This window comes from Ylistrum balloti, unplaced genomic scaffold (genome assembly GCF_031769215.1).
Source record: "Ylistrum balloti isolate Yb309-2 unplaced genomic scaffold, AGI_CSIRO_Ybal_v1 Utg371194, whole genome shotgun sequence".
In the NCBI taxonomy this organism is placed as follows: Eukaryota; Metazoa; Mollusca; class Bivalvia; order Pectinida; family Pectinidae; genus Ylistrum; species Ylistrum balloti.
Window position 1 is genome coordinate 640,553 of NW_026782650.1, and position 13,717 is coordinate 654,269.

Consider the following 13,717-nt stretch of genomic DNA (forward strand, 5'->3'; position numbering starts at 1 on the left):
ACCCAGTAAGTATCTGCGATATTCCCTCCGTGTTTATCCCTTCCCTGTCTACCCAGTAAGTGTCTGTGATACCCCCTCCCTGTTTATCCCTTCCCTGTCTACCCAGTAAGTGTCTGTGATACCCCCTCCCTGTTTATCCCTTCCCCGTCTACCCAGTAAGTGTCTGTGATACCCCCTCCCTGTCTACCCAGTAAGTGTCTGTGATATCTCCTCCCTGTTTCTCCCTTCCCTGTCTACCCAGTAAGTGACTGTGATACCCCCTCCCTGTGTATTCCATTCCTGTCTACCCAGTAAGTGTCTGTGATACCCCCTCCCTGTTTATCCCCTACCTGTCTACCCAGTAAGTGTCTGTGATACCCCTCCCTGTGTATTCCCTCCCTGTTTACCCAGTAAGTATCTGTGATACTCCCTCCCTGTTTATCCCTTCCTTGTCTACCCAGTAAGTGTCTGTGATACCCCTCCCTGTTTATCCCATCCCTGTCTACCCAGTAAGTATCTGTGATACCCCTTCCCTGTGTATCCCTTCCGTCTACCCAGTAAGTATCTGTGATATCCCTTCCCTGTCTACCCAGTAAGTGCCTGTGATATCTCATCCAGGATTTGACATTTTAAGTTTGTTCACGCTGTCGCTGTCTTTTGAACACTGAACAGATCCTTCTATAGCTATGGCGGTTCTTAAATGACTGTACTAGTTAGTAAGACATCGATAAATATGTGTACGATCTATTTTTTGACTGATCGGGAAATACAGAATGGCCTCTACTTGCTGCACTTCTATTTTTCATAACTTGATCCGATGTTGTGCATGATCATTTTTGGTACTGGATGGAAAAACAGAATGGTCGACAGAGAGCCATTTTGGATTTTGACCGTTTAAGTTTCCTTTTGTTTTCTCTTGACAAGGACAGGACAGCTCATTTTCAAATTTCATACGGGTATATTGATGCCGCTTGGTCATTTTCTTTCATTACCAGCTTTTCGGAAATGAAAGGACATGCATAAAATTAAAGACCTTTCATTCGGTATTTCACATCTGTCCGTGGACCTAAACCTCCTTGTGTGTAGACAGGAGCAAAATTTCATCAAACCATGTGTCTTTTTGTTGCGATCTGTGTAAATTTTATATACAGATGTGTCTACTTCATGTAAACGTCCAACTCATCGTTATGGTGTGATTGTAAATGCGTTATGGAAGAATGCTTTAGTGGTTGGAATATATGTACACAATAAACTAGTTTTAAAGTAAGTCACTTGGTTCCTCGTTCCACACGCTCAATTTTAGAACTGATGGAAAAGTGACCGACAATATGATAAATACTAGGAAAGAAGAGAAACGAATGGAAAGGATGCCACTTAAATTTATATAGAGAAATAAAGACATTCCGGTGTCTGGAATCCAAATCCCATATGGACCTCATGCTACTGTAACTTTAAATCTTATCCGGTTCGGGGTTAAATATCCTAATCGGTTCGAGGCCGGGTTCCTATTGACAAATATTCCGAATGACATAGTCTTTAAATGGCCAGGGTTTTGTTTAATTATATTTAAGACAATGCACTGTGTTGATTGTCCTATTATTCTACATGTATATTGTATACTCTTGTACTGTCATGTGATATTCAAAAATCAATATATGCTGGACACTGGGTCTTGTAGTATTCTATTAAAATTCCAGTGTCGGTACATTCAATGCCATACTTCCATGACCGTCCTGCCGATCCTTTCTGTTTATTGATAATTAAAATAAGTCATTCGACTAAGGTAGGTAAGTTGATATTAATTGGTATGTACGTTTTCATACATGTTTACTTACGCTGAAATACACTTGGAAAATATATAAGCTACATACTTATGATGTCTTAAGACTGTGGATTGTTGTTGACCTTTTAAATTTGATCAGTTTGTAGCATAACAAGTTACATTGGTAGACATTTTAACACTCCAGTCTCGTGTTGGAAGTAGTGTGTACAGGGAGGAATGGGGTGTGGTGGGGAAGAGGGTATGTTGTACTGAGAGAGAGAGAGAGTAGGAGAGAGATTAAGATAGAGAGAGAGGGGGGAGAGAGCGTAAGAGAGAGAGAGAAAGATAGAGAGAGAGGGGGAGAGAGGGAGGGAGAGAGAGAGATATTGTGTCAATGGGAGAAGCTGGAGGACATATATACTGGGAGAAGGGTTTGGTGTCGCTAGAAGGGTATATGGTGTAATGGGAGGGGGATCCTTAGTGTATTAAAAGAAGGATATGAGGTGTCGGTTGGAGGGTTTAACGTAATGGGAGTAGAGGTGTGGCGTCTGTGGAGGGGGTTGTACTGGGAGGAGGGTGTGTTGTGTCGGCGAGGAGAGGGGGGTTGTGATGTCGGTGGGAGGGAGGGTTGTGGTGTCGATGGAGGAATGTGGTGTAATTGAAAGAGATGTGGTGTCGGTTGGAGGGGATTGTGTGGGGTGGGGTGATAATGTACATAGCTACTGTCCCCGGCTGGTCACCGTGCCCATGTTCGATAACTGAATGGACGTATTGCTGTCCACAAACAATTCTATATGATTACCAGCTCCACCAAATGGTAGTTCTCTGCTGTCTTTAACCAGGTAGCAATCACCAGATCTCACACTTTGATAACCATAGAAAAATGTAATATCAATACAATTTTATCAATAACTCATGCGCAGACACTTCTTTTGAATTTGATCTAAACCAAACACCAGATAAAGCTCCACTCTATCGAAAAGTACAGAATGCTTGATAGACCGACTATAGAAATTGGTAAGGCACTGCGCCAACATTCATTTGTCAGCCTGCTAAAGGTTGGCGATTAATAATGTATGGAGTCCCTGTATATATCGAACTTTCCAAGTGTGGAGCATTCTAGTGTGATTCTTACCAAGGATACGAGTGTCAAACATCAGACAGTATTGTTTAAACACACGGAGCGATCGCACTCATATTTCACCGCTAAAGAATTCATACTTCATTCAAATATTAGAAGATTTCGGAGGGATACCTTAGAAACATGAACTGAAACCCATGTTTAAAGGAGATAAATTTGTGAATTTGAGTGAAGCATCGCAATAATATTGGACCAGACACTCATAATACATAATGGTGTACAACTATACAAGGCCTAGGGCCCCTATAGCGGCCATGTACAATAGCCCTGGACCGTGTTACGGTCTCCCGGGAATGACTGGTAGACGAGACCACGATCCACGGAGTGGCCATCTAAAGGCAGCGTCCTTTTCTTTTGGAATTCGTCACGGGAAGATGAAGGAGGACAGTAGTCCTGGTCCTTGTTACTTCCTCACAAAGTACTATCGTGATGGTAAGGATGGAACCCCACAATACTCTGTGTACAGCCGCCAGAGGGAACCCGCCATTTTTAATGGCCCTGGTCCGGGATCGTACAGCCCGCAAAATGCCGGACCACAGGCCCGCTTCCGTGCTGCTTCGTACAGCTTCGGGGTCCGACATCGAAACAGGAGGACTGACGACGTGCCTGCTCCTAACAGATATTCTCTCCCATCTATGACAGGAAAGACCATACAAAGCGGTAAGAAGCAGGCCCCAATTTACTCTATGAATGCTCGCCAATCCCGGGGACACTTTAGTGAAGACCTTGCCAATGCCCCCGGCCCCGGAACATACAATACCACTACACCCAGTACGTACAAAGAAAGAGCCCCAATATACAGCATGACGGCGCGCAATGCCATGCCTGGAGACAGCACACAGAAGCCCGGTCCAGGGGCTCACTCCCCCGAGGTGGTTAAAATCAACAAACGAGCGCCTCCAAACTTCAGCTTTGGAATTCAACATTCGCGCTACATCGCGCCGCTCATTGTTGAAGCGGATTAGAAGCCATGTTGTTACCGTTCTAGCGACGTTGGTAGTGATATTATTTCGCAGAGTACCACCTTGTCATATATTGTGTAGAATGTCATTCCATATCGTGTCTTTGAGAAAATCCTTGAAATCGTGGATGGTATATACGGAGACTGTTTCATGAACCATCTTTTCGGAAACGCGCAATGTGTGGAGGAATTGAGAACAGCAACAGATATTGTAACGATTATGCTTAGTGCCTTGTAAACTGTGATAAGACTGGAGTGATTTCACTAGTTATACTCTATTTATTTATTTTTTCATGGTTATTTTTGTTTAAATGAAACGTACCAGAATCTTCACTACGAGTCTTTCTGAATCAGGCTGTTGTTTATTATCGTACTTGTAAGAATGTGTCGGTGAGTTACTGTAATCTGACGGTCAAGTCTGGCTTACGTGATATTGTGTCGTATTTCGCCTGAAGTGAACAGGTATGATGATTTCTATTTATAGCTGTGATCCAGTTATGTGCTCAGTTCGGAATTCTGTGCACAATAAATTGCTCAATGTTAATCAACTTAGTAGTATTATCTTTTTTTTTGTTTACCGATTTTAGCGAAATCTCTTTTTGCTGCCTGCAGTACACTGAAACAGTTTCAAGCCAAGTTTTAATGTTGTCATTACGGAGTTTAAGGTGTGACTAGAAAGTAACAGATTTCTGTACTTAAGTTTTAACGTTTATATAGACATTTTCGCGATAAAACAAATGTTTGCCTTAACAAAATGAAAATACGGAATTATTTACAAATAAGACAAAATAAAAAATCGTAAATGCAGTTTTAACACGACCAAAAACAGATTTCCACGCAACCGTGCGAACATGTTTTGTCGCCATTTACGTCCGTCCAGTACTTGACAACCATGTAATATACTCGATGTAATTTCAGGCTCCACCGCGATTGATACTTGGGTACAAGGATTTCAACAAGATGTGGATAAATATGGACATCTCAGCCTAGGGACGTGGATGATTATTAATGTTGTCTGTGTACGGTTACCTACTGTATACTATATTTAAGCGGAGAAATGTATCTATAGTAACCTCATGTGTATCTATAGTTACCCAGTGGATTTATCTATAATCACACCGTATATGTATCTATAGCTACCGCGTGTATGTATTTATGATTACCCCGCGTATGCATCAGTATATAACTCGACCATGTAGCTAGTTTCCCCGTGATTGTATTTATAGTAACCCCATGTGTATCTATAGCTACCCCGTGTATGTATCCATAGTTCCCCTGTGTATGTATCTGTATTTAACTCAAACATGTATCTATAGTAACGACGTGTATGTATCTATGGTTACCCCGTGTATGTATCTTTATATAACCCGAGCATGCTGGTAGTTACCCCGTTTATGTATCTAAACCTACTTCGTGTAAATATATACAGTAACCCCGTGTATGTATCCATAGCTACCCGGTGTATGTATCTACATTTAACCAGAACATGTACCTATAGTTAGCCCGTGTATGTATCTATATATCCCATGAATATGCAGTCATAATTACTCTACATATCGATAGTTGCCTATCTATAATATCTCAAGTAACCTCGTGTATACATATCTATAGTAAAAAACGTTTTTTATCCATAGTTACCCTACAAATACATTTTTATCCATAGTTATCTATCTATCTATAATATCTCTAGATGCCTCGTACAGTTTCCCTGAATTGTTGGACATGCAGACATTATCAGGTCTTGGTTACAGTAACTAGGATACGTTCTGACGGTTACCACGAGTTATAGTTAACAGTTATATGTACAGAGAGTAATGCGAGTGCTCCAACAGTTACTCTGAGAACCTCGAGTACCCTGACTGTCACCCCGAGTACCCCGACTGTTACCCCGAGTGTCCCGACTGTTACCTCGAGTGCCCCGACTGTTACCCCGAGTACCCCGTCTGTTACCTCGAGTATACCGACTGTTACCCCGAGTGCCCCGATTGTTACAGCGAGTACCCTGTCTGTTACCTCGAGTTCCCCGACTGTTACCCCGAGTGCCCCGACTGTTGCCCCGAGTGTCTCGTCTGTTACCTCGAGTATTCCGTCTGTTACCTCGAGTACCCCGTCTGTTACCTCGAGTACCCCGACTGTTACTCCGAGTACCCCGACTGTTACCTTGCGTACCCCGTCTGTTACCTCGAGTTCCCCGACTGTTACCCCGAGTGCCCCGACTGTTATCCCGAGTACTCCGTCTGTTACTTCGAGTACCCCGTCTGTTACCTCGAGTACCCCGTCTGTTACCCCGAGTTCCTGGTTACAGTTACCAGGAATACGGACTGACAGTTAGCTCGTGCGACCTGATTTTTACCTCGAATGCCTAAATTGTGACCGCCAGTTCTGGATTAATACCCCGTCCAGTTGGTAATGATTACCAAGAATACATCATGGTTACGCTGAGTACTTGGTTATACTAAAGAAATAAATACCGACAGTATCCCCGAGTACTCGATAATTGTTACCAGGAATACGTACCGATAGTTACCCTGACAACCCGATTATAGTTACCAGGAATACGTACCGATAGTTACCCTGACAACTCGATTATAGTTACCAGGAATACGTACCGTTAGTTACCCTGACAACTCGATTATAGTTACCCGGAATACGTAAAGATAGTTACCCTGACAACTCGATTAAAGTTACCAGGAATACGTACCGATAGTTATCAGAAATACGTATCGATAGTTACCAGGAATACGTACCGATAGTTACCAGGAATACGTACCGATAGTTACCCCGACAATTCGATTATAATTACCAGGAATGCGTACCCTGACAACTAGGTTACAGTAACCAGGAATACGTGCCGATAGTTACCCTGACAACTAGGTTACAGTAACCAGGAATACGTACCGATAGTAACCAGGAATACGTACCGATAGTTACCCCGACAGCTAGGTTACAGTAACCAGGAATACGTACCGATAGTTACCCTGACAACTAGGTTACAGTAACCAGGAATACGTACCGTTAGTTACCCTGACAACTAGGTTACAGTAACCAGGAATACGTACCGATAGTTACCCTGACAACTAGGTTTACAGGTTACAGTAACCAGGAATACGTACCGATAGTTACCCTGACAACTAGGTTACAGTAACCAGGAATACGTACCGATAGTTACCCTGACAACTAGGTTACAGTAACCAGGAATACGTACCGATAGTTACCCTGACAACTAGGTTACAGTAACCAGGAATACGTACCGATAGTTACCCTGACAACTAGGTTTCAGTAACCAGGAATACGTACCGATATTTACCCTGACAGCTAGGTTACAGTAACCAGGAATACGTACCGATAGTTACCCTGACAACTAGGTTACAGTAACCTGGAATACGTACCGATAGTTACCCTGACAACTCGGATATATTTAATTGATAGTTACCCTGAGTGTTTGGTTATGGGATCATGCTGTGTGTATAATGTGTAGACTAAGTTGTATTCGTACTTGTAGATACCTCGAGTACGTACCAGTAGGTAATCATGTACCATATACAACATCGATAAGGGAAAAAGATATTGATATCTAACGAATGTCTGGTGATAAAGGTAGTTGTTTCTCATATGTCAATAATTTGTTCTTCCGTGGAAAATCCTATAATTACACCAGGTCAGTCTAAATATATGAACAGAACGAGAAACTGACACGGAGACAGTTTGAAAACACATGACCAATAAGGTCGAGTGTTACGGAAAGGAAAGCGTCATCTGGTCTTCGATGCCCTATCGTCAGGTGAAGTTTGTCAGTCGAGGCCGCGGTAGCTGAGAGGTTACGGTGTATGACCGTCTTGACCGTCTTGAATTATCCTGGCTGTCATAGGACTAAATTCAAAGTAAAATAAAATCTTGGTAATGTCACGTCCTTAAATAAGTACAGGATGAACAATAACGAAACCACCAGGCGTGTTAACGAGCATCGATAGAATCTTATTCACGTCGCATAAGGATATACAATATTTCACAATATTTAAGTTTGAAATTTAAGATTAAGCATTTTCTCAAATGCCGAAATATATAACCGAAACAAAAGTATAAGAGAAAAAAATATACTGGAAAGGTTCATCCGGTTCTTCTTAACTTTATAAATCAAATTCCAAGATGGCCACAGGCACACTGTAGCAATTTTGTTAATTTGATCAGTCTCAGAAGTAACCAACTTAAGTCCATGGAATCATGCACGATATTTGACAATGATCCAACTAGTACGGAGACATCATTGATAAGAATTATGAAGAGACGACGGTTGCACATTGAACGTGCTATGGAAGGCGATTTGACCTCCCCATCTGATGGCGATGAAAGCCTCATCGTTCAGTCCACCATTATTTTTTTTTTCTCTGATGAATTAATATTTTATTATTTGAATACGGGAAAGGAAGTTAAGTAGCAAGCCCATTTAAAGTCCTTGCGAGTTTCATTCTACGTCGACAGAACACAGATATGCGTTGGTGGGAGATGAACCACGTAGACGAGAAACCTCTTATCCAGCCCGCAGTGATTGATAGAAATATTCAATTATAAAAAAAAGTCCATTACGAAGCTATAATAACACCCACCTATGAATAACATTAACAAAGTCTGTGGCAATATGTAGAACGGTAAACAATGTTGATTAATGTTCTTTTTTCTGCCACTTTTATTTTTCACAATCTCCATTCACGTTGAAATTTTGCGCTGCAAATTCTGTATTATCTCTATAGCAACAAGCCGGAAGTGTTGAATAAGATGCGCTACCGTCCTTTTTAAGTCCACACATTGAAATGATGAGATCACTGTTATCATCTATTGTAATTAATTTTTATGTTAATCAGGTTAACGTATCTAACAGGTGTTATTTACGGTGTTCACACGGTTATCAACATCGACGTTATCGTCGTTATTCCAGAGTTTATTCCACATCGACAATATCAACGTTTTAAAAATCCATTATATGTCGATAAGAGTTCTAACGTGTGATCGCTGACATGTTTACTGAACCGTAGCTACCAGTATAATACCTTGGGATACTTACATACATACGTGGGACATTTAAAAATGGTGTTGGAGGGGCGTTCGAGTCAGTACATGCAACCTACATGAATAAATTTACACACTACATTAGAGGTCCTCGCTCACGTAACACGGATAACATATAGCAACTCTTGTTTTGATTGAATCCCGCCGTGTTTACAGTGTTGGTAAGTGTCAATTCCGTGATAGACCTATACGTAAAGTTGAATATACACGAGTACCGACTCGGTCGTGTTCATATCACATGAAAGTTTAATGAGACTGGATGCCAACCGAGGAAAATTTAATTTGGAAATTCCATACAGGTGTATCTGTCCAGTGAAGATGTACTGAGTTTTCAGCAGGTGAGACGGACATTTATATAAAGATGGCGTATCGTCTGACCCGACCCCGGGCCCCCATAGCAGCCACATTCTCGAGTCCCGGACCCGTTTATGGATTGCCTGGTCTAGTAGGTCAGAAGTCCCACGACCCTAGGAGTGTTCATGTGATGAAACCTGCTCATACCTTTGGGCATCGTGTAGGACGGAACCAAAAGGACCGTAGTCCTGGGCCAAGTAAGTACTTCCCGAATTCAAAGCTGTACCGGACAGGAATAGATGGCACACCCAAGTATTCTATTAGTGGGCGTCATCTTTCAAAGTCAAAACACGGCAGCCCTGGCCCAGGGGCATACAACCCAGAAAGGTCAAAATCCAACCCTAGAAATGCTTTCAGTTTTGGGGGTCGTCATCGTAGCAGAAAATCCGGTCGAACAACCGGCACCAAACTGCTATAAAGTGCCCGGTGGTATTGGTAAGACAGTGCAGAGTGGTAAGAGACAGGCTCCTATGTACAGTTTAGGTACCAGACGAGCACTAACTGCAAACCACGGTAAATCACCAGGACCAGGAACATATGGGACGACTAAGTCTGAAGTGTACAACCCACGACCCCCAGCATACAGCATCCGACCAAAATGTGGGAGCATAGGCGATAAGTCCAGAAATCCCGGACCCGCTGCATACCAACCAAACAGCCAGTCCCGGGGGTCGGGATGTAGCTTTGGTATGCGACACTCGAACTATACTACTCTTCTCATTGCCGGCTAAAAAAGGTTAATTAGATAATTTGTATATGTATAGAATATAGAAGTACAATGGAATCACCCACTAATAAACAACGAGTGTTCACATCCAGAATTTTATCTACGAGGAAAGCAGAAAAAACAGCAACGTATCTGCATACCGGTAGTATCAATTGAAAATGTTTCATTTACCGGAAGTTAATTCGAAGAAGACAGATTTTGGTACCAAAGGCCAAAACTGTCGGTGCTGGTTGAGAGATGGATGAGTAGTACTTGTGATGCTTTAGAGTTCTTCGTGGTCTTGATTCTACTCAATAGAGAAGAGGAATGGTTTAGAAAATATTAATCGGAAACAGTCAATATACACATGTGTATATTTATATGGGTTATTTATACCCTTACCTGTGATATCATCTGTGTTATGGCAATATTAAATGTAAACAGACGTGTGTCACCACAAGAAACTTCCGGCTCGTTACCACGTACCTGTCGGCACGGTTAAACACAGTTCACCATATATTGTGTGATCAATGTGTGGTATCACGGCTATGTGCTTTAGGATAACACGTGCAGAAGTGCTCCTATGTTTATTAGGATATTTATTTTACCTAACATATCATTAATATCATAGTACAATGGGATCTGTATGGTTTTTACTGTTTTGTTCGTCGTGTAGTTACTTACTGAAGGCAATAGTTTTTTTAATGTTATAACTTTCAATTGTTAATATTAGTTAACCGAAAATAAACTTAGTTAATACTCATCTACCATTTTGTCATGTCTGTACCATTACTTTACTCATCGTGGTCGTTATATTATTGGCTATGGTATTGTTATATCATGTAAATTATGATCACCTCTAGTTAGTCACGTGTCAGCCGATTATGTTATTTATAATATAATATCCTCTCTATTCATATGACACGTGACTTTGCTGTCTATGTAAATTATGGTTAAACATACTATTTAGTCATTAGTCTCGTGTCTTAGTCAGCTGATTACATAAATTATGATAAAGCATCTCTTTAGTCATTAGTCACGTGTCTCAGTCAGCTGATTATATAAACTGTTATAAAACAGCCTCTCTATTCATATGACACGTGTCTTAGTTAACTAATTATGTAATCTATGATAAAATATCATCTCTGGTCATATGTCACTTGTCCTTTTCTGCTGATTGTATAAATTATGATAAAACGTCTCTCTAGTAATTAATCACGTGTCTTAGTCAGCTGATTATATTTAAACCATGGAATAACATCCTTTCTGCTCATAAGTCACGTGCCTTAGTCAACTGATTATATTTAAAATATGGCATAACATTCTTCTCTGGTCATAGGCACGTGTCTTAACTTGTGTTATGTAAACTATGAGAAATCATCCTCTCAAGTCATAAGTCACGTGGCTTCATCCCCTCTAGTCAGTAGTCACGCATCTTAGCTGACGATATACACTATGATAAAGCATCCTCTTTGATCATCACAAACAATGTAAAACAAACCAATTCGTTTTTATGGTGGTGTGTCAAATCAGAAAACAGTTACTGTCGTATGTAGTACTAGACATAGTTATTTAAACATATTTCATAAGCCACTGTATCGTATAACACAGTTAAAAAAATTGTAACACGTCAAGATACAACTGCATATCACCAGTGCTAAAAGATAGACATACTTACAACCATTTACGTGTCCTTTATGTTCAAAGTGTCCTTCATGTTCATATTGTCATTTACGTTCAACGTGTCCTTTATGTTCAGTGGGTCAATTATGTTCAATGCGTCCTTTATGTTCAAAGTGTCCATCATGTTCATATTGTCATTTACGTTCAACGTGTCCTTTATGTTCAAAATGTCATTTACGTTCAACGTATCCTTTATGTTCAAAGTGTCCTTCATGTTCATATTGTCATTTACGTTCAACGTGTCCTTTATGTTCAAAGTGTCCTTCATGTTCATATTGTCATTTACGTTCAACGTGTCCTTTGTGTTCAAAGTGTCCTTCATGTTCATATTGTCATTTACGTTCAACGTGTCCTTTGTGTTCAAAGTGTCCTTCATGTTCATATTGTCATGTCGTTCAACGTGTCCTTTATGTTCAATGAGTCATTTACGTTCAACGTGTCCTTTATGTTCAAAGTGTCCTTCATGTTCATATTGTCATTTACGTTCAACGTGTCCTTTATGTTCAAAGTGTCCTTCATGTTCATATTGTCATTTACGTTCAACGTGTCCTCTGTGTTCAAAGTGTCCTTCATGTTCATATTGTCATTTACATTCAACGTGTCCTTTATGTTCAATGGGTCAATTATGTTCAATGCGTCCTTTATCCTCAATGTGCCCTTTATGTTTAAGATGGCATTTGTATAAGCTCAAATTGGAAGTATACAAACGACAAATCACGAAAAAATAACCTAACACTACAGCATCATCGTTATTATGTATCATTCAAATCTAATTATCCAAAAATAACTTAGATACGTTGTATCTATTGTCTACATTTGAACAATAATGTAAAAAGTGTTTTCTGAATGTATATTATAAACCATTTAATTGCAAGTGTAAAATCCCATTCATAAAACCTTAGCGGAGATTTGCCAGAGGTGTCTTGCAGTTATATCGACTTAAACTACATGAAGAAAAGACATCATTATTTATACTAGCATTACATTACGTCAGAACTTTGACGTCAAAATGCAATGGACAGTGGCGGATAAATGCAAATGTATTAAATATAATGACTTTATCAAATACTACACGAGTAAAAACAATACTTTGGCGTACACCGGAGAATGGTCTTGCGCTCGACTACATTGAGCGTCGTCAGTCCCAATATATATGTAAGCGAGACAGTCAGGTTGAGATATCGCTATGACGGAAGAAAAATGTCACGGACTTCGTAATCTGGAATCAGATAAGTTGTATAAGATAAATCGTAGAAAGCACACCATTAACAACCCAAACAATGATAAATGACCTACAAGGGTTTGAGTACATCACCAACACATCTTCACATCATCGAAATCCTCTATTTCTTCGGACAAACTTCGGAAGGCGTTGTCATATATTTTCTTGTACCACTTCAGGTCACCTAAGGTAGTAGTTATTGTACAATTATATATCTGGAAACTCAATAAGCACGTGCTTTCATTGATAGTTGTTTTAAGACAACAAGAAAAAAATGCCAAGTGAAATAGTGAAATTTTCTATAATCAGTTTGAAAGTAATGTAACGCATACATAAGATTGACCAGTGTGTGTACAAAGTAAGAAATACAATGCTTGTTTACTGTATGTACTCTTGTACTCTTATGACCTTGATAAAAATATGCCATTCATGTGTGTATGTGAATGGCATATTTATACACGATCCATTGATGAATTATAAAATCGGTTGAGCCCCCATTTCCGGCTTTAGGTGAATTTCACAATCGTACATGTTTCAAGGCACGACAGCATCTTCCAAATACTGCAGTTGTTTTAAACATGAGAACGTTTCACGTGTTGACAAATTAGCCACAGTTAGAGGTTGCCCCGAGGCTTTTGTTTAACGATGTTTGGTATGTGTGAGTCACTAGTCATCCAGTGTTGTGATAAAATATGGAAACTTGTTAGGATCAAACTCGCGTGTTATATATTTTATATCAGTCCTACATTATTGAATCTCCTGAATATGTTTCCTTATTTGGAGATTTACGTTCTCAAAACATCAAAGTCAAATATGACGACGAGTTCACTAAAAAACTTAACTAC

At 40.2% G+C, this 13,717-nt stretch overlaps 1 protein-coding gene and 1 pseudogene across 1 annotated transcript; both read left to right on the forward strand.

Annotated features, from left to right (window-relative positions):
* Positions 1-3,094: 3,094 nt before the first annotated feature.
* LOC132561331 (outer dense fiber protein 3-like) lies at positions 3,095-3,847 on the forward strand. The gene has a single exon (XM_060226053.1). The coding sequence runs from the start codon at positions 3,095-3,097 to the stop codon at positions 3,845-3,847; it is 753 nt and encodes a 250-aa protein (XP_060082036.1).
* A 5,421-nt stretch (positions 3,848-9,268) lies between these two features.
* On the forward strand, positions 9,269-9,992 carry LOC132561306 (outer dense fiber protein 3-like; annotated as a pseudogene).
* Positions 9,993-13,717: the final 3,725 nt, after the last annotated feature.

Excerpts from the sequence above, each read along its gene's own strand:
- LOC132561331 (XM_060226053.1), top strand. The coding sequence starts at position 3,095 with ATGGTGTACAACTATACAAGGCCTAGGGCCCCTATAGCGGCCATGTAC.